This window comes from Microchirus variegatus, assembly GCF_963457635.1.
Source record: "Microchirus variegatus genome assembly, chromosome: 2".
NCBI lineage: Eukaryota > Metazoa > Chordata > Actinopteri > Pleuronectiformes > Soleidae > Microchirus > Microchirus variegatus.
In genome coordinates this window covers 39,835,881-39,855,492 of record NC_139803.1, presented here as the reverse complement: position 1 = coordinate 39,855,492, position 19,612 = coordinate 39,835,881, and the positions used below count along the sequence as shown (strand labels likewise).

Below are 19,612 nucleotides of genomic sequence, written 5' to 3'. Positions count from 1 at the left end.
TGGACAGCATAGTAAAGTATGACATTTTGTCAAATTTTGGACTGCAAAGTATAGTATGACCCTTTTGTCAAATTTTGGACTGCATAGTATAGTATGAACTTTTTGTCAAATTTTGGGCGACATATGACGTTTTTGTCATATTTTGGACCAAAAAACTTTTCCAAAAATATTTTCAGTTTTGGACGACATAGTATAGTATGACGTTTCTGTCAAATTTTGGACCAAAGATTTTTTTTCTCAAATGTATTCAAATTTTGAACGAAATAGTATAGTATGTTTTTGTCAAATTTTGGACTGCATAGTATAGTATGATGTTTTCATCAAATTTTGGACTGCATAGTATAGTATGACCTTTTTGTCAAATTTTGGACGACATAGTATAGTATGACATTTTGTCAAATTTTGGACAGCATAGTATAGTATGACTTTTTTGTCAAATTTTGGACAGCATAGTATAGTATGAAATTTTTGTCAAATTTTGGACTGCATCGTATAGTATGACCTTTTTGTCAAATTTTGGACTGCATAGTATAGTATGACCTTTTTGTCAAATTTTGGACCAAAAAACTTTTCCAAAAATATTGTCAATTTTGGACAGCATAGTATAGTATGACCTTTTTGTCAAATTTTGGACGACATAGTATAGTATGACATTTTGTCAAATTTTGGACAGCATAGTATAGTATGACTTTTTTGTCACATTTTGGACAGCATAGTATAGTATGACTTTTTTGTCAAATTTTGGACAGCATAGTATAGTATGACCCTTTTGTAAAATTTTGGACTGCATAGTATAGTATGAACTTTTTGTCAAATTTTGGGCGATGTATGACGTTTTTGTCAAATTTTGGACCAAAAAACTTTTCCAAAAATATTGTCAATTTTGGACGACATAGTATAGTATGACGTTTTTGTCAAATTTTGGACCAAAGATTTTTTTTCTCAAATGTTTTCAAATTTTAAACGAAATAGTATAGTATGATGTTTTTGTCAAATTTTGGACTGCATAGTATAGTATGATGTTTTCATCAAATTTTGGACTGCATAGTATAGTATGACCTTTTTGTCAAATTTTGGACGACATAGTATAGTATGACATTTTGTCAAATTTTGGACAGCATAGTATAGTATGACTTTTTTGTCAAATTTTGGACAGCATAGTATAGTATGACTTTTGTCAAATTTTGGACGACATAGTATAATATGACGTTTTTGTCAAATTTTGGACAACATGCTATTGCATAACTTTTTGTCAAATTCAGGTTTTCTTTACCTTGTCTCAACAACATTCACCCCAGATGGGACTTGAACCCACAAACCTTGGCTCTGGAGGCCAGTGCCTTATCCATTAGGCCACATGGGTTTTTGATATTTTTGTGGACGATAGACTGACATTTGACCTTTTTGACCTAGTATAGTATGATGTTTTTGTCAAATTTTGGACCAAAGATTTTTTTCCTCAAATGTTTCAAATTTTGGACTGCATAGTATAGTATGATGCTTTTGTCAAATTTTGGACTGCATAGTATAGTATGACCTTTTTGTCAAATTTTGGACGACATAGTATAGTATGACATTTTGTCAAATTTTGGACTGCATAGTATAGTATGACCTTTTTGTCAAATTTTGGACGACATAGTATAGTATGTCGTTTTTGTCAAATTTTGGCCCAAAATTTTTTTCCCAAATAAATGGTCAAATCTTGTGTAAAATACCATAAAATACAGTTTTTGTCAAATTTTGGGTGACGTATGACGTTTTTGTCAAATTTTGGACCAAAAAACTTTTCCAAAAATATTGTCAATTTTGGACGACATAGTATAGTATGACGTTTTTGTCAAATTTTGGACTAAAGATTTTTTTTCTCAAATCTTTTCAAATTTTGAACGAAATAGTATAGTATGATGTTTTTGTCAAATTTTGGACTGCATAGTATAGTATGACATTTTGTAAAATTTTGGACGACATAGTATAGTATGACTTTTTTGTCAAATTTTGGACAGCATAGTATAGTATGACTTTTTTGTCAAATTTTGGACAGCATAGTATAGTATGACTTTTTTGTCAAATTTTGGACAGCATAGTATAGTATGACTTTTGTCAAATTTTGGACTGCAAAGTATAGTATGACCCTTTTGTAAAATTTTGGACTGCATAGTATAGTATAAACTTTTTGTCAAATTTTGTCAAAAAAAATTTGCCAAATAAATGGTCAAATCTTGTGTAAAATACCATAAAATACAGTTTTTGTCAAATTTTGGGCGACGTATGACGTTTTTGTCAAATTTTGGACCAAAAAACTTTTCCAAAAATATTGTCAATTTTGGACGACATAGTATAGTATGACGTTTTTGTCAAATTTTGGACCAAAGATTTTTTTTCTCAAATGTTTTCAAATTTTGAACGAAATAGTATAGTATGATGTTTTTGTCAAATTTTGGACTGCATAGTATAGTATGATGTTTTCATCAAATTTTGGACTGCATAGTATAGTATGACCTTTTTGTCAAATTTTGGACGACATAGTATAGTATGACATTTTGTCAAATTTTGGACAGCATAGTATAGTATGACTTTTTTGTCAAATTTTGGACAGCATAGTATAGTATGACTTTTTTGTCAAATTTTGGACAGCATAGTATAGTATGACTTTTTTGTCAAATTTTGGACAGCATAGTATAGTATGACCTTTTTGTCAAATTTTGGACGACATAGAATAGTATGTCGTTTTTGTCAAATTCTGGCCCAAAATTTTTTTCCCAAATAAATGGTCAAATCTTGTGTAAAATACCATAAAATACAGTTTTTGTCAAATTTTGGGCGACGTATGACGTTTTTGTCAAATTTTGGACCAAAAAACTTTTCCAAAAAATATTGTCAATTTTGGACGACATAGTATAGTATGACGTTTTTGTCAAATTTTGGACCAAAGATTTTTTTTCTCAAATGTTTTCAAATTTTGAACGAAATAGTATAGTATGATGTTTTTGTCAAATTTTGGACAGCATAGTAAAGTATGACATTTTGTCAAATTTTGGACTGCAAAGTATAGTATGACCCTTTTGTCAAATTTTGGACTGCATAGTATAGTATGAACTTTTTGTCAAATTTTGGGCGACATATGACGTTTTTGTCAAATTTTGGACCAAAAAACTTTTCCAAAAATATTGTCAATTTTGGACGACATAGTATAGTATGACGTTTTTGTCAAATTTTGGACCAAAGATTTTTTTTCTCAAATGTTTTCAAATTTTGAACTGCATAGTATAGTATGATGTTTTTGTCAAATTTTGGACTGCATAGTATAGTATGATGTTTTCATCAAATTTTGGACTGCATAGTATAGTATGACCTTTTTGTCAAATTTTGGACGACATAGTATAGTATGACATTTTGTCAAATTTTGGACAGCATAGTATAGTATGACTTTTTTGTCAAATTTTGGACAGCATAGTATAGTATGACTTTTTTGTCAAATTTTGGACAGCATAGTATAGTATGACCTTTTTGTCAAATTTTGGACGACATAGAATAGTATGTCGTTTTTGTCAAATTTTGGCCCAAAATTTTTTTCCCAAATAAATGGTCAAATCTTGTGTAAAATACCATAAAATACAGTTTTTGTCAAATTTTGGGCGACGTATGACGTTTTTGTCAAATTTTGGACCAAAAAACTTTTCCAAAAATATTGTCAATTTTGGACGACATAGTATAGTATGACGTTTTTGTCAAATTTTGGACCAAAGATTTTTTTTCTCAAATGTTTTCAAATTTTGAACGAAATAGTATAGTATGATGTTTTTGTCAAATTTTGGACAGCATAGTAAAGTATGACATTTTGTCAAATTTTGGACTGCAAAGTATAGTATGACCCTTTTGTCAAATTTTGGACTGCATAGTATAGTATGAACTTTTTGTCAAATTTTGGGCGACATATGACGTTTTTGTCAAATTTTGGACCAAAAAACTTTTCCAAAAATATTTTCAGTTTTGGACGACATAGTATAGTATGACGTTTCTGTCAAATTTTGGACCAAAGATTTTTTTTCTCAAATGTATTCAAATTTTGAACGAAATAGTATAGTATGTTTTTGTCAAATTTTGGACTGCATAGTATAGTATGATGTTTTCATCAAATTTTGGACTGCATAGTATAGTATGACCTTTTTGTCAAATTTTGGACGACATAGTATAGTATGACATTTTGTCAAATTTTGGACAGCATAGTATAGTATGACTTTTTTGTCAAATTTTGGACAGCATAGTATAGTATGAAATTTTTGTCAAATTTTGGACTGCATCGTATAGTATGACCTTTTTGTCAAATTTTGGACTGCATAGTATAGTATGACCTTTTTTGTCAAATTTTGGACTGCATAGTATAGTATGACCTTTTTGTCAAATTTTGGACCAAAAAACTTTTCCAAAAATATTGTCAATTTTGGACAGCATAGTATAGTATGACCTTTTTGTCAAATTTTGGACGACATAGTATTGTATGACATTTTGTCAAATTTTGGACAGCATAGTATAGTATGACTTTTTTGTCACATTTTGGACAGCATAGTATAGTATGACTTTTTTGTCAAATTTTGGACAGCATAGTATAGTATGACCCTTTTGTAAAATTTTGGACTGCATAGTATAGTATGAACTTTTTGTCAAATTTTGGGCGATGTATGACGTTTTTGTCAAATTTTGGACCAAAAAACTTTTCCAAAAACATTGTCAATTTTGGACGACATAGTATAGTATGACGTTTTTGTCAAATTTTGGACCAAAGATTTTTTTTCTCAAATGTTTTCAAATTTTGAACGAAATAGTATAGTATGATGTTTTTGTCAAATTTTGGACTGCATAGTATAGTATGATGTTTTCATCAAATTTTGGACTGCATAGTATAGTATGACCTTTTTGTCAAATTTTGGACGACATAGTATAGTATGACATTTTGTCAAATTTTGGACAGCATAGTATAGTATGACTTTTTTGTCAAATTTTGGACAGCATAGTATAGTATGACTTTTGTCAAATTTTGGACTGCATCGTATAGTATGACCTTTTTGTCAAATTTTGGACTGCATAGTATAGTATGACCTTTTTTGTCAAATTTTGGACTGCATAGTATAGTATGACCTTTTTGTCAAATTTTGGACCAAAAAACTTTTCCAAAAATATTGTCAATTTTGGACAGCATAGTATAGTATGACCTTTTTGTCAAATTTTGGACGACATAGTATTGTATGACTTTTTTGTCACATTTTGGACAGCATAGTATAGTATGACTTTTTTGTCAAATTTTGGACAGCATAGTATAGTATGACCCTTTTGTAAAATTTTGGACTGCATAGTATAGTATGAACTTTTTGTCAAATTTTGGGCGATGTATGACGTTTTTGTCAAATTTTGGACCAAAAAACTTTTCCAAAAATATTGTCAATTTTGGACGACATAGTATAGTATGACGTTTTTGTCAAATTTTGGACCAAAGATTTTTTTTCTCAAATGTTTTCAAATTTTGAACGAAATAGTATAGTATGATGTTTTTGTCAAATTTTGGACTGCATAGTATAGTATGATGTTTTCATCAAATTTTGGACTGCATAGTATAGTATGACCTTTTTGTCAAATTTTGGACGACATAGTATAGTATGACATTTTGTCAAATTTTGGACAGCATAGTATAGTATGACTTTTTTGTCAAATTTTGGACAGCATAGTATAGTATGACTTTTGTCAAATTTTGGACGACATAGTATAGTATGAACTTTTTGTCAAATTTTGGGCGATGTATGACGTTTTTGTCAAATTTTGGACCAAAAAACTTTTCCAAAAATATTGTCAATTTTGGACGACATAGTATAGTATGACGTTTTTGTCAAATTTTGGACCAAAGATTTTTTTTCTCAAATGTTTTCAAATTTTGAACGAAATAGTATAGTATGATGTTTTTGTCAAATTTTGGACTGCATAGTATAGTATGATGTTTTCATCAAATTTTGGACTGCATAGTATAGTATGACCTTTTTGTCAAATTTTGGACGACATAGTATAGTATGACATTTTGTCAAATTTTGGACAGCATAGTATAGTATGACTTTTGTCAAATTTTGGACGACATAGTATAATATGACGTTTTTGTCAAATTTTGGACAACATGCTATTGCATAACTTTTTGTCAAATTCAAATAAATTTATATATTTAGTTATTGCATAACTTTTTGTTAAATTCTGGTTGTCTTTACCATGTCTCAACAACATTCATCCCAGATGGGACTTGAACCTACAAACCTTGGCTCAGGAGGCCAGAGCCTTATCCATTAGGCCACCTGGGTTTTTGATATTATTGCGGACGATAGACTTACATTTGACCTTTTTGACCTGAAAAAATATTGTCAATTTTGGACGACATAGTATAGTAGGACGTTTTTGTCAAATTTTGGACCAAAGATTTTTTTTCTCAAATGTTTTCAAATTTTGAACGAAATAGTATAGTATGATGTTTTTGTCAAATTTTGGACAGCATAGTAAAGTATGACATTTTGTCAAATTTTGGACTGCAAAGTATAGGATGAACTTTTTGTCAAATTCTGGACGACATAGTATAGTATGTCGTTTTTGTCAAATTTTGTCAAAAAAAAATTGCCAAATAAATGGTCAAATCTTGTGTAAAATACCATAAAATACAGTTTTTGTCAAATTTTGGGCGACGTATGACGTTTTTGTCAAATTTTGGACTGCATAGTATAGTATGATGTTTTCATCAAATTTTGGACTGCATAGTATAGTATAAACTTTTTGTCAAATTCTGGACGACATAGTATAGTATGTCGTTTTTGTCAAATTTTGTCAAAAAAAAATTGCCAAATAAATGGTCAAATCTTGTGTAAAATACCATAAAATACAGTTTTTGTCAAATTTTGGGCGACGTATGACGTTTTTGTCAAATTTTGGACCAAAAAACTTTTCCAAAAGTATTGTCAATTTTGGACGACATAGTATAGTATGACGTTTTTGTCAAATTTTGGACCAAAGATTTTTTTTCTCAAATGTTTTCAAATTTTGAACGAAATAGTATAGTATGATGTTTTTGTCAAATTTTGGACAGCATAGTAAAGTATGACATTTTGTCAAATTTTGGACTGCAAAGTATAGTATGACCCTTTTGTCAAATTTTGGACTGCATAGTATAGTATGAACTTTTTGTCAAATTTTGGGCGACATATGACGTTTTTGTCATATTTTGGACCAAAAAACTTTTCCAAAAATATTTTCAGTTTTGGACGACATAGTATAGTATGACGTTTCTGTCAAATTTTGGACCAAAGATTTTTTTTCTCAAATGTATTCAAATTTTGAACGAAATAGTATAGTATGTTTTTGTCAAATTTTGGACTGCATAGTATAGTATGATGTTTTCATCAAATTTTGGACTGCATAGTATAGTATGACCTTTTTGTCAAATTTTGGACGACATAGTATAGTATGACATTTTGTCAAATTTTGGACAGCATAGTATAGTATGACTTTTTTGTCAAATTTTGGACAGCATAGTATAGTATGAAATTTTTGTCAAATTTTGGACTGCATCGTATAGTATGACCTTTTTGTCAAATTTTGGACTGCATAGTATAGTATGACCTTTTTGTCAAATTTTGGACCAAAAAACTTTTCCAAAAATATTGTCAATTTTGGACAGCATAGTATAGTATGACCTTTTTGTCAAATTTTGGACGACATAGTATAGTATGACATTTTGTCAAATTTTGGACAGCATAGTATAGTATGACTTTTTTGTCACATTTTGGACAGCATAGTATAGTATGACTTTTTTGTCAAATTTTGGACAGCATAGTATAGTATGACCCTTTTGTAAAATTTTGGACTGCATAGTATAGTATGAACTTTTTGTCAAATTTTGGGCGATGTATGACGTTTTTGTCAAATTTTGGACCAAAAAACTTTTCCAAAAATATTGTCAATTTTGGACGACATAGTATAGTATGACGTTTTTGTCAAATTTTGGACCAAAGATTTTTTTTCTCAAATGTTTTCAAATTTTAAACGAAATAGTATAGTATGATGTTTTTGTCAAATTTTGGACTGCATAGTATAGTATGATGTTTTCATCAAATTTTGGACTGCATAGTATAGTATGACCTTTTTGTCAAATTTTGGACGACATAGTATAGTATGACATTTTGTCAAATTTTGGACAGCATAGTATAGTATGACTTTTTTGTCAAATTTTGGACAGCATAGTATAGTATGACTTTTGTCAAATTTTGGACGACATAGTATAATATGACGTTTTTGTCAAATTTTGGACAACATGCTATTGCATAACTTTTTGTCAAATTCAGGTTTTCTTTACCTTGTCTCAACAACATTCACCCCAGATGGGACTTGAACCCACAAACCTTGGCTCTGGAGGCCAGTGCCTTATCCATTAGGCCACATGGGTTTTTGATATTTTTGTGGACGATAGACTGACATTTGACCTTTTTGACCTAGTATAGTATGATGTTTTTGTCAAATTTTGGACCAAAGATTTTTTTCCTCAAATGTTTCAAATTTTGGACTGCATAGTATAGTATGATGCTTTTGTCAAATTTTGGACTGCATAGTATAGTATGACCTTTTTGTCAAATTTTGGACGACATAGTATAGTATGACATTTTGTCAAATTTTGGACTGCATAGTATAGTATGACCTTTTTGTCAAATTTTGGACGACATAGTATAGTATGTCGTTTTTGTCAAATTTTGGCCCAAAATTTTTTTCCCAAATAAATGGTCAAATCTTGTGTAAAATACCATAAAATACAGTTTTTGTCAAATTTTGGGTGACGTATGACGTTTTTGTCAAATTTTGGACCAAAAAACTTTTCCAAAAATATTGTCAATTTTGGACGACATAGTATAGTATGACGTTTTTGTCAAATTTTGGACTAAAGATTTTTTTTCTCAAATCTTTTCAAATTTTGAACGAAATAGTATAGTATGATGTTTTTGTCAAATTTTGGACTGCATAGTATAGTATGACATTTTGTAAAATTTTGGACGACATAGTATAGTATGACTTTTTTGTCAAATTTTGGACAGCATAGTATAGTATGACTTTTTTGTCAAATTTTGGACAGCATAGTATAGTATGACTTTTTTGTCAAATTTTGGACAGCATAGTATAGTATGACTTTTGTCAAATTTTGGACTGCAAAGTATAGTATGACCCTTTTGTAAAATTTTGGACTGCATAGTATAGTATAAACTTTTTGTCAAATTTTGTCAAAAAAAATTTGCCAAATAAATGGTCAAATCTTGTGTAAAATACCATAAAATACAGTTTTTGTCAAATTTTGGGCGACGTATGACGTTTTTGTCAAATTTTGGACCAAAAAACTTTTCCAAAAATATTGTCAATTTTGGACGACATAGTATAGTATGACGTTTTTGTCAAATTTTGGACCAAAGATTTTTTTTCTCAAATGTTTTCAAATTTTGAACGAAATAGTATAGTATGATGTTTTTGTCAAATTTTGGACTGCATAGTATAGTATGATGTTTTCATCAAATTTTGGACTGCATAGTATAGTATGACCTTTTTGTCAAATTTTGGACGACATAGTATAGTATGACATTTTGTCAAATTTTGGACAGCATAGTATAGTATGACTTTTTTGTCAAATTTTGGACAGCATAGTATAGTATGACTTTTTTGTCAAATTTTGGACAGCATAGTATAGTATGACTTTTTTGTCAAATTTTGGACAGCATAGTATAGTATGACCTTTTTGTCAAATTTTGGACGACATAGAATAGTATGTCGTTTTTGTCAAATTCTGGCCCAAAATTTTTTTCCCAAATAAATGGTCAAATCTTGTGTAAAATACCATAAAATACAGTTTTTGTCAAATTTTGGGCGACGTATGACGTTTTTGTCAAATTTTGGACCAAAAAACTTTTCCAAAAAATATTGTCAATTTTGGACGACATAGTATAGTATGACGTTTTTGTCAAATTTTGGACCAAAGATTTTTTTTCTCAAATGTTTTCAAATTTTGAACGAAATAGTATAGTATGATGTTTTTGTCAAATTTTGGACAGCATAGTAAAGTATGACATTTTGTCAAATTTTGGACTGCAAAGTATAGTATGACCCTTTTGTCAAATTTTGGACTGCATAGTATAGTATGAACTTTTTGTCAAATTTTGGGCGACATATGACGTTTTTGTCAAATTTTGGACCAAAAAACTTTTCCAAAAATATTGTCAATTTTGGACGACATAGTATAGTATGACGTTTTTGTCAAATTTTGGACCAAAGATTTTTTTTCTCAAATGTTTTCAAATTTTGAACTGCATAGTATAGTATGATGTTTTTGTCAAATTTTGGACTGCATAGTATAGTATGATGTTTTCATCAAATTTTGGACTGCATAGTATAGTATGACCTTTTTGTCAAATTTTGGACGACATAGTATAGTATGACATTTTGTCAAATTTTGGACAGCATAGTATAGTATGACTTTTTTGTCAAATTTTGGACAGCATAGTATAGTATGACTTTTTTGTCAAATTTTGGACAGCATAGTATAGTATGACCTTTTTGTCAAATTTTGGACGACATAGAATAGTATGTCGTTTTTGTCAAATTTTGGCCCAAAATTTTTTTCCCAAATAAATGGTCAAATCTTGTGTAAAATACCATAAAATACAGTTTTTGTCAAATTTTGGGCGACGTATGACGTTTTTGTCAAATTTTGGACCAAAAAACTTTTCCAAAAATATTGTCAATTTTGGACGACATAGTATAGTATGACGTTTTTGTCAAATTTTGGACCAAAGATTTTTTTTCTCAAATGTTTTCAAATTTTGAACGAAATAGTATAGTATGATGTTTTTGTCAAATTTTGGACAGCATAGTAAAGTATGACATTTTGTCAAATTTTGGACTGCAAAGTATAGTATGACCCTTTTGTCAAATTTTGGACTGCATAGTATAGTATGAACTTTTTGTCAAATTTTGGGCGACATATGACGTTTTTGTCAAATTTTGGACCAAAAAACTTTTCCAAAAATATTTTCAGTTTTGGACGACATAGTATAGTATGACGTTTCTGTCAAATTTTGGACCAAAGATTTTTTTTCTCAAATGTATTCAAATTTTGAACGAAATAGTATAGTATGTTTTTGTCAAATTTTGGACTGCATAGTATAGTATGATGTTTTCATCAAATTTTGGACTGCATAGTATAGTATGACCTTTTTGTCAAATTTTGGACGACATAGTATAGTATGACATTTTGTCAAATTTTGGACAGCATAGTATAGTATGACTTTTTTGTCAAATTTTGGACAGCATAGTATAGTATGAAATTTTTGTCAAATTTTGGACTGCATCGTATAGTATGACCTTTTTGTCAAATTTTGGACTGCATAGTATAGTATGACCTTTTTTGTCAAATTTTGGACTGCATAGTATAGTATGACCTTTTTGTCAAATTTTGGACCAAAAAACTTTTCCAAAAATATTGTCAATTTTGGACAGCATAGTATAGTATGACCTTTTTGTCAAATTTTGGACGACATAGTATTGTATGACATTTTGTCAAATTTTGGACAGCATAGTATAGTATGACTTTTTTGTCACATTTTGGACAGCATAGTATAGTATGACTTTTTTGTCAAATTTTGGACAGCATAGTATAGTATGACCCTTTTGTAAAATTTTGGACTGCATAGTATAGTATGAACTTTTTGTCAAATTTTGGGCGATGTATGACGTTTTTGTCAAATTTTGGACCAAAAAACTTTTCCAAAAACATTGTCAATTTTGGACGACATAGTATAGTATGACGTTTTTGTCAAATTTTGGACCAAAGATTTTTTTTCTCAAATGTTTTCAAATTTTGAACGAAATAGTATAGTATGATGTTTTTGTCAAATTTTGGACTGCATAGTATAGTATGATGTTTTCATCAAATTTTGGACTGCATAGTATAGTATGACCTTTTTGTCAAATTTTGGACGACATAGTATAGTATGACATTTTGTCAAATTTTGGACAGCATAGTATAGTATGACTTTTTTGTCAAATTTTGGACAGCATAGTATAGTATGACTTTTGTCAAATTTTGGACTGCATCGTATAGTATGACCTTTTTGTCAAATTTTGGACTGCATAGTATAGTATGACCTTTTTTGTCAAATTTTGGACTGCATAGTATAGTATGACCTTTTTGTCAAATTTTGGACCAAAAAACTTTTCCAAAAATATTGTCAATTTTGGACAGCATAGTATAGTATGACCTTTTTGTCAAATTTTGGACGACATAGTATTGTATGACTTTTTTGTCACATTTTGGACAGCATAGTATAGTATGACTTTTTTGTCAAATTTTGGACAGCATAGTATAGTATGACCCTTTTGTAAAATTTTGGACTGCATAGTATAGTATGAACTTTTTGTCAAATTTTGGGCGATGTATGACGTTTTTGTCAAATTTTGGACCAAAAAACTTTTCCAAAAATATTGTCAATTTTGGACGACATAGTATAGTATGACGTTTTTGTCAAATTTTGGACCAAAGATTTTTTTTCTCAAATGTTTTCAAATTTTGAACGAAATAGTATAGTATGATGTTTTTGTCAAATTTTGGACTGCATAGTATAGTATGATGTTTTCATCAAATTTTGGACTGCATAGTATAGTATGACCTTTTTGTCAAATTTTGGACGACATAGTATAGTATGACATTTTGTCAAATTTTGGACAGCATAGTATAGTATGACTTTTTTGTCAAATTTTGGACAGCATAGTATAGTATGACTTTTGTCAAATTTTGGACGACATAGTATAGTATGAACTTTTTGTCAAATTTTGGGCGATGTATGACGTTTTTGTCAAATTTTGGACCAAAAAACTTTTCCAAAAATATTGTCAATTTTGGACGACATAGTATAGTATGACGTTTTTGTCAAATTTTGGACCAAAGATTTTTTTTCTCAAATGTTTTCAAATTTTGAACGAAATAGTATAGTATGATGTTTTTGTCAAATTTTGGACTGCATAGTATAGTATGATGTTTTCATCAAATTTTGGACTGCATAGTATAGTATGACCTTTTTGTCAAATTTTGGACGACATAGTATAGTATGACATTTTGTCAAATTTTGGACAGCATAGTATAGTATGACTTTTGTCAAATTTTGGACGACATAGTATAATATGACGTTTTTGTCAAATTTTGGACAACATGCTATTGCATAACTTTTTGTCAAATTCAAATAAATTTATATATTTAGTTATTGCATAACTTTTTGTTAAATTCTGGTTGTCTTTACCATGTCTCAACAACATTCATCCCAGATGGGACTTGAACCTACAAACCTTGGCTCAGGAGGCCAGAGCCTTATCCATTAGGCCACCTGGGTTTTTGATATTATTGCGGACGATAGACTTACATTTGACCTTTTTGACCTGAAAAAATATTGTCAATTTTGGACGACATAGTATAGTAGGACGTTTTTGTCAAATTTTGGACCAAAGATTTTTTTTCTCAAATGTTTTCAAATTTTGAACGAAATAGTATAGTATGATGTTTTTGTCAAATTTTGGACAGCATAGTAAAGTATGACATTTTGTCAAATTTTGGACTGCAAAGTATAGGATGAACTTTTTGTCAAATTTTGGGCGACATATGACGTTTTTGTCAAATTTTGGACCAAAAAACTTTTCCAAAAATATTGTCAATTTTGGACGACATAGTATAGTATGAAGTTTTTGTCAAATTTTGGACCAAAGATTTTTTTTCTCAAATGTTTTCAAATTTTGAACTGCATAGTATAGTATGATGTTTTTGTCAAATTTTGGACTGCATAGTATAGTATGATGTTTTCATCAAATTTTGGACTGCATAGTATAGTATGACCTTTTTGTCAAATTTTGGACGACATAGTATAGTATGACATTTTGTCAAATTTTGGACAGCATAGTATAGTATGACTTTTTTGTCAAATTTTGGACAGCATAGTATAGTATGACTTTTGTAAAATTTTGGACTGCATCGTATAGTATGACCTTTTTGTCAAATTTTGGACTGCATAGTATAGTATGACTTTTGTCAAATTTTGGACGACATAGTATAATATGACGTTTTTGTCAAATTTTGGACAACATGCTATTGCATAACTTTTTGTCAAATTCAAATAAATTTATATATTTAGTTATTGCATAACTTTTTGTTAAATTCTGGTTGTCTTTACCATGTCTCAACAACATTCATCCCAGATGGGACTTGAACCTACAAACCTTGGCTCAGGAGGCCAGAGCCTTATCCATTAGGCCACCTGGGTTTTTGATATTTTTGCGGACGATAGACTTACATTTGACCTTTTTGACCTGAAAAAATATTGTCAATTTTGGACGACATAGTATAGTAGGACGTTTTTGTCAAATTTTGGACCAAAGATTTTTTTTCTCAAATGTTTTCAAATTTTGAACGAAATAGTATAGTATGATGTTTTTGTCAAATTTTGGACAGCATAGTAAAGTATGACATTTTGTCAAATTTTGGACTGCAAAGTATAGGATGAACTTTTTGTCAAATTTTGGGCGACATATGACGTTTTTGTCAAATTTTGGACCAAAAAACTTTTCCAAAAATATTGTCAATTTTGGACGACATAGTATAGTATGAAGTTTTTGTCAAATTTTGGACCAAAGATTTTTTTTCTCAAATGTTTTCAAATTTTGAACTGCATAGTATAGTATGATGTTTTTGTCAAATTTTGGACTGCATAGTATAGTATGATGTTTTCATCAAATTTTGGACTGCATAGTATAGTATGACCTTTTTGTCAAATTTTGGACGACATAGTATAGTATGACATTTTGTCAAATTTTGGACAGCATAGTATAGTATGACTTTTTTGTCAAATTTTGGACAGCATAGTATAGTATGACCCTTTTGTAAAATTTTGTACTGCATAGTATAGTATGAACTTTTTGTCAAATTTTGGGCGATGTATGACGTTTTTGTCAAATTTTGGACCAAAAAACTTTTCCAAAAATATTGTCAATTTTGGACGACATAGTATAGTATGACGTTTTTGTCAAATTTTGGACCAAAGATTTTTTTTCTCAAATGTTTTCAAATTTTGAACGAAATAGTATAGTATGATGTTTTTGTCAAATTTTGGACTGCATAGTATAGTATGATGTTTTCATCAAATTTTGGACTGCATAGTATAGTATGACCTTTTTGTCAAATTTTGGACGACATAGTATAGTATGACATTTTGTCAAATTTTGGACAGCATAGTACAGTATGACTTTTTTGTCAAATTTTGGACAGCATAGTATAGTATGACTTTTGTCAAATTTTGGACTGCATCGTATAGTATGACCTTTTTGTCAAATTTTGGACTGCATAGTATAGTATGACCTTTTTTGTCAAATTTTGGACTGCATAGTATAGTATGACCTTTTTGTCAAATTTTGGACCAAAAACTTTTCCAAAAATATTGTCAATTTTGGACAGCATAGTATAGTATGACCTTTTTGTCAAATTTTGGACGACATAGTATTGTATGACTTTTGTCAAATTTTGGACGACATAGTATAATATGACGTTTTTGTCAAATTTTGGACAACATGCTATTGCATAACTTTTTGTCAAATTCAAATAAATTTATATATTTAGTTATTGCATAACTTTTTGTTAAATTCTGGTTGTCTTTACCATGTCTCAACAACATTCATCCCAGATGGGACTTGAACCTACAAACCTTGGCTCAGGAGGCCAGAGCCTTATCCATTAGGCCACCTGGGTTTTTGATATTTTTGCGGACGATAGACTTACATTTGACCTTTTTGACCTAGTATCGTATGTCGTTTTTGTCAAATTTTGCACCAACATTTTTTTCCCAAATAAATGGTCAAGTCTTGCATAAAATACCATAGTATACAGTTTTTGTCAAATTTTGGGCGACGTATGATGTTTTTGTCAAATTTTGGACGAAAAAACGTTTCCAATAATATTATCAATTTTGGGACAACATAGTATAGTATGTCGTTTTTGTCAAATTATGAACCAAAATTTTTTTCCCAAATAAATGGTCAAATCTTGTGCGAAATACCATAGTATGTCGTTTTTGTCAAATTTTGGACCATGACTTTATGACTTTTTTTTTTAGCTTTAGTATGTCATCCAAAATTTGATTAAAAAAACAGTAAAAAAAATAAATAAATAAAAAAAGAAACACTTGACAAAAATGAAATACTTATTTAGTGTGTTTTCCGAAATTTCACAAAAAAGTCATCGTATAGTATGTCGTCCAAAATTTGACAAAAAATAATTTTTGGGTGATTATAGACAAAATACTATACAAGGACATTTTAGAGACATTTTGGACACCTTAGTATACTGTGGAGTATGAAGGTGCACAGGGACACGATGTCATTACAAATCCTGACCTGTGGGGGATGCTATAGGACAGCACTTCTGCATTTGAACATTCAGAACTGGATCAGGTGTGGTTAATTTGAAAAGAAACAAATTGTAATCCTTTATAAAGATTATTTTATTCCTTTGAAGAAGAAAACAAAATGTTATTTTAATAAAGTTCAACTCACCTCATGGTTAAATAGTTACACTTATTTATTTTTTTAATCCATCCGCACACTAATTAAGTCTAATTACGAAATGAACACTTGCCAGGAAGTTCAGCGAACCCTTAAAATACTCTCAGGTAAGTGGATGCATTTAAGAGGTTTATTTTCAGAGGAACTTGATAGTCATCAGTTTTCTTTTTTACCTTATTTTGTCTATAAACTAAATGGAAGTGATTGGACTTGCTCATACATTCATTTTACTCATTTATGATATTTTTGTGAATTAAAATGATCCAAGAAGTGAAAATAACTGGGAAAACCACGTATGCTAATGATCAAATTCAGTCAGCTGGCCTGTTTTCATGTATATGTGATACGTACAAATTAGAAATTGGCGATTTAATGACATGTTTGTCCATTGTGTGAGGTCTAAGGTGAAACACTTGGACATTTAAAAATGACAGTTCAGGTTTTTCAAGTGTGGTGTCTATTTTATGATCTGTTCTTACAAGACATAGACTTAAACTGACATAATTTATTGCCCGAGTCTCAACAAACAAAAAGCTTGAGCTATGATTTTAAATAAACACTAATACACCCCAGTACTGAAACCCACAAATCTACTTTTACTGCTAGTGTTTCCTATACTACACGAGGCTGAAGAACTGGAACTTACACTGGGAGTTGTTTGGGCCTTTAAAGGTCAGGGGAACCCCATGTTGGGGGCCGGGCCCCAGTGAGGGGGTGTGAGGGGGGTCACAGTGGCACATGGACAGACGGTCAGAGAAAAAGACCACGTGAAGAAGAGCAGCAGGTAGGCAGTCACCAGTGCCCACAGGACGTACCCACAGCATTCTTCACCACTGGGCCAAATGCTGGGAGAATACCAGCAGGAGGAGGAAGAGGAGGAGGAGGAGAAGGAGGAAGATCGATCTAAGTGTTTTAAGTGGGGGCTGCGGGGAGGAGGAGAGGGCACTGAGATGAGCGGAGCGAAGGACGGACGAGAAGCAAAATGTGAAAAGAAAAACATGAAGTCAATGAAATAAATGGAAGGAAATGAGCAAGTGTTAAAAGTCCAGGTGATTCCTCTGCTGGGTGAATGCTGGGACGATATATACGATAACGTACAGCTGAAAAGAGACAATATTGTCTCAGCTCGTTTTCCTAACGAGGTCCTGAGACAATCATGTCAATCTAGAACAGTTTTACAACGTGCTAATAACGCATTTTCAGCCTCTTGTTCCTTCCAATACCTCCACTCTGTGGCATTGTCTCAATTCAGAGGCTGCACTCTACGTAGGCCTTGAAAACCAAGTGACCTTTGCTTGGCTGTGCAGATCACAAAGGCTGGGGAACAGTTTCTGTCTTTTAGGGACACGGTAGCTATTTTTAATGTCACGTAACATGATAACAAAATTTTAAAAAGACTGTGTTCTTCAGACGTTTTGAAGGTTTTTCGATCCCATGTTCGTTCAGAGAAGAAATAAAACTGCCCACATTCATGTACAGTAGGCGCAAATGAACGTGACATGCCCTCATTGCAATTCCAGCATTTTTAATTCTCGCTCCGCCACAAAAGCGCCCGCTGTGATCACCACAAAAGATGTGGTGATTAAAAAAAATTCATAAAGATTTCTTCATTAAGCCTCTTTGTTGCTCAAAGTCTGGCTGAGAAGCAAAACATGCAAAAGACAGATGAGCAGCAGGATCACGATATAATAACAGTGGGGAAGAAATGACGAGCGGGAGAAACTGTCTTATTCTGAATAATATAAAAAAAAAAAACTGAGCACATTTTAGCGAAGACTGTAATAAGTAGAGCAATTTCAAAGCCTCACTGAATCAGGTTACTGGAGCACTGAGGAATGATGTCCCCGTCAGCTACGAATAACAATGGAGGTCATTATAAAGGGGACAGGCTGAGCCCTTAATGGGCCCGGTGTATGTCGTGGAAGCATGATTGCACACACAGTGACGGCAAAGATATGAGGAAATTTGAGTTGGGGAAAAACTCAAATCTGATTTGTCGGAAATACCTTTCTATCGGTATCGGATCGGGGTAAAAGAACAAAAGAAACCCAAAAGAACCCCCCAAAAAAACCCATTATATTATCATTCGTACTTTACGAAACACAGACTGTAAAACAGTGAGTAAAAAAGCTGCAAAACCATTATGACTCAGCAGAATAATTATACCCCAGTTGGAGAATTATGCTTCTGAAATGACTGATTATGGTTACGTGGTAAATTCATCAGCACAAAATTAATGTGATTTTCGCTGCTTGGTATTTTAAAAAAGACTGAATTAAGAGCTTCATTTGACCGTCTTTGTTTGTAAAGACCAGAGAAAGAGCTCTATGATTTAAATACTGTACGTTGGATGTTTTTACAATGATATATTTTTACATTTTGTAAGTTGTTTCCTTGTTTGTCACTTTATCTACATTTACAGATTCTGCTCGACTTGTTTTCACATGTACAGACCTATAATATACCCAGAAAAGTGGGAGTCAACCCAGCCAAAATGAAGCAAGGTGAACGATGGGAAATGAAACATGGCAACACTTTGAAGACATCGTGCAAGACAAGACGTTCATGCAATCGTCACATCCAATCAACGGTTAGTCCCAAAGACATGTGACCTCCAAGTCCTGCAGACTCGAGAAGAAGAGTTTGTACCGTCCTACCTCTCACGTCCTCATCCTCGATGGTCGTGTTGGCGCTCTCGCTGGACTCCTGTGAGACGACACATAGAAAAACAACCCCAGTGAGTACAAGCAGGCTGACGAAAGAGCACAAACAAGACGACCGCTGTCGCCCGCTGTCTTTATTTCATCCTGGCACCGCCGACACATTCTCGAGCTCTACATCCACGCTACTACATGTTTGTATTGTGTATGTACGGCATTTACGCCAGCTGTCCACGCTGTTCTGAAGCATCTAAAACAGAGGAGAGTGGAGATTCAGCTGGTTTTGTCTTTGTTTGACATCTCCA

At 31.5% G+C, this 19,612-nt stretch overlaps 1 protein-coding gene across 13 annotated transcripts in view; it reads right to left on the bottom strand.

Moving 5' to 3' along the window:
- Positions 1-19,612, bottom strand: part of camk2d1 (calcium/calmodulin-dependent protein kinase (CaM kinase) II delta 1) — a gene marked incomplete at both ends in the record, with an annotated part of 91,454 nt that overhangs the window by 9,356 nt on the left and 62,486 nt on the right. For all 13 annotated transcript variants that reach the window (XM_083909801.1, XM_083909795.1, XM_083909806.1 and 10 more), the window contains one exon: positions 19,305-19,353. In XM_083909801.1, coding sequence (XP_083765927.1) covers positions 19,305-19,353 — 49 coding nt within the window. The remainder of the gene's footprint in view (positions 1-19,304; positions 19,354-19,612) is intronic.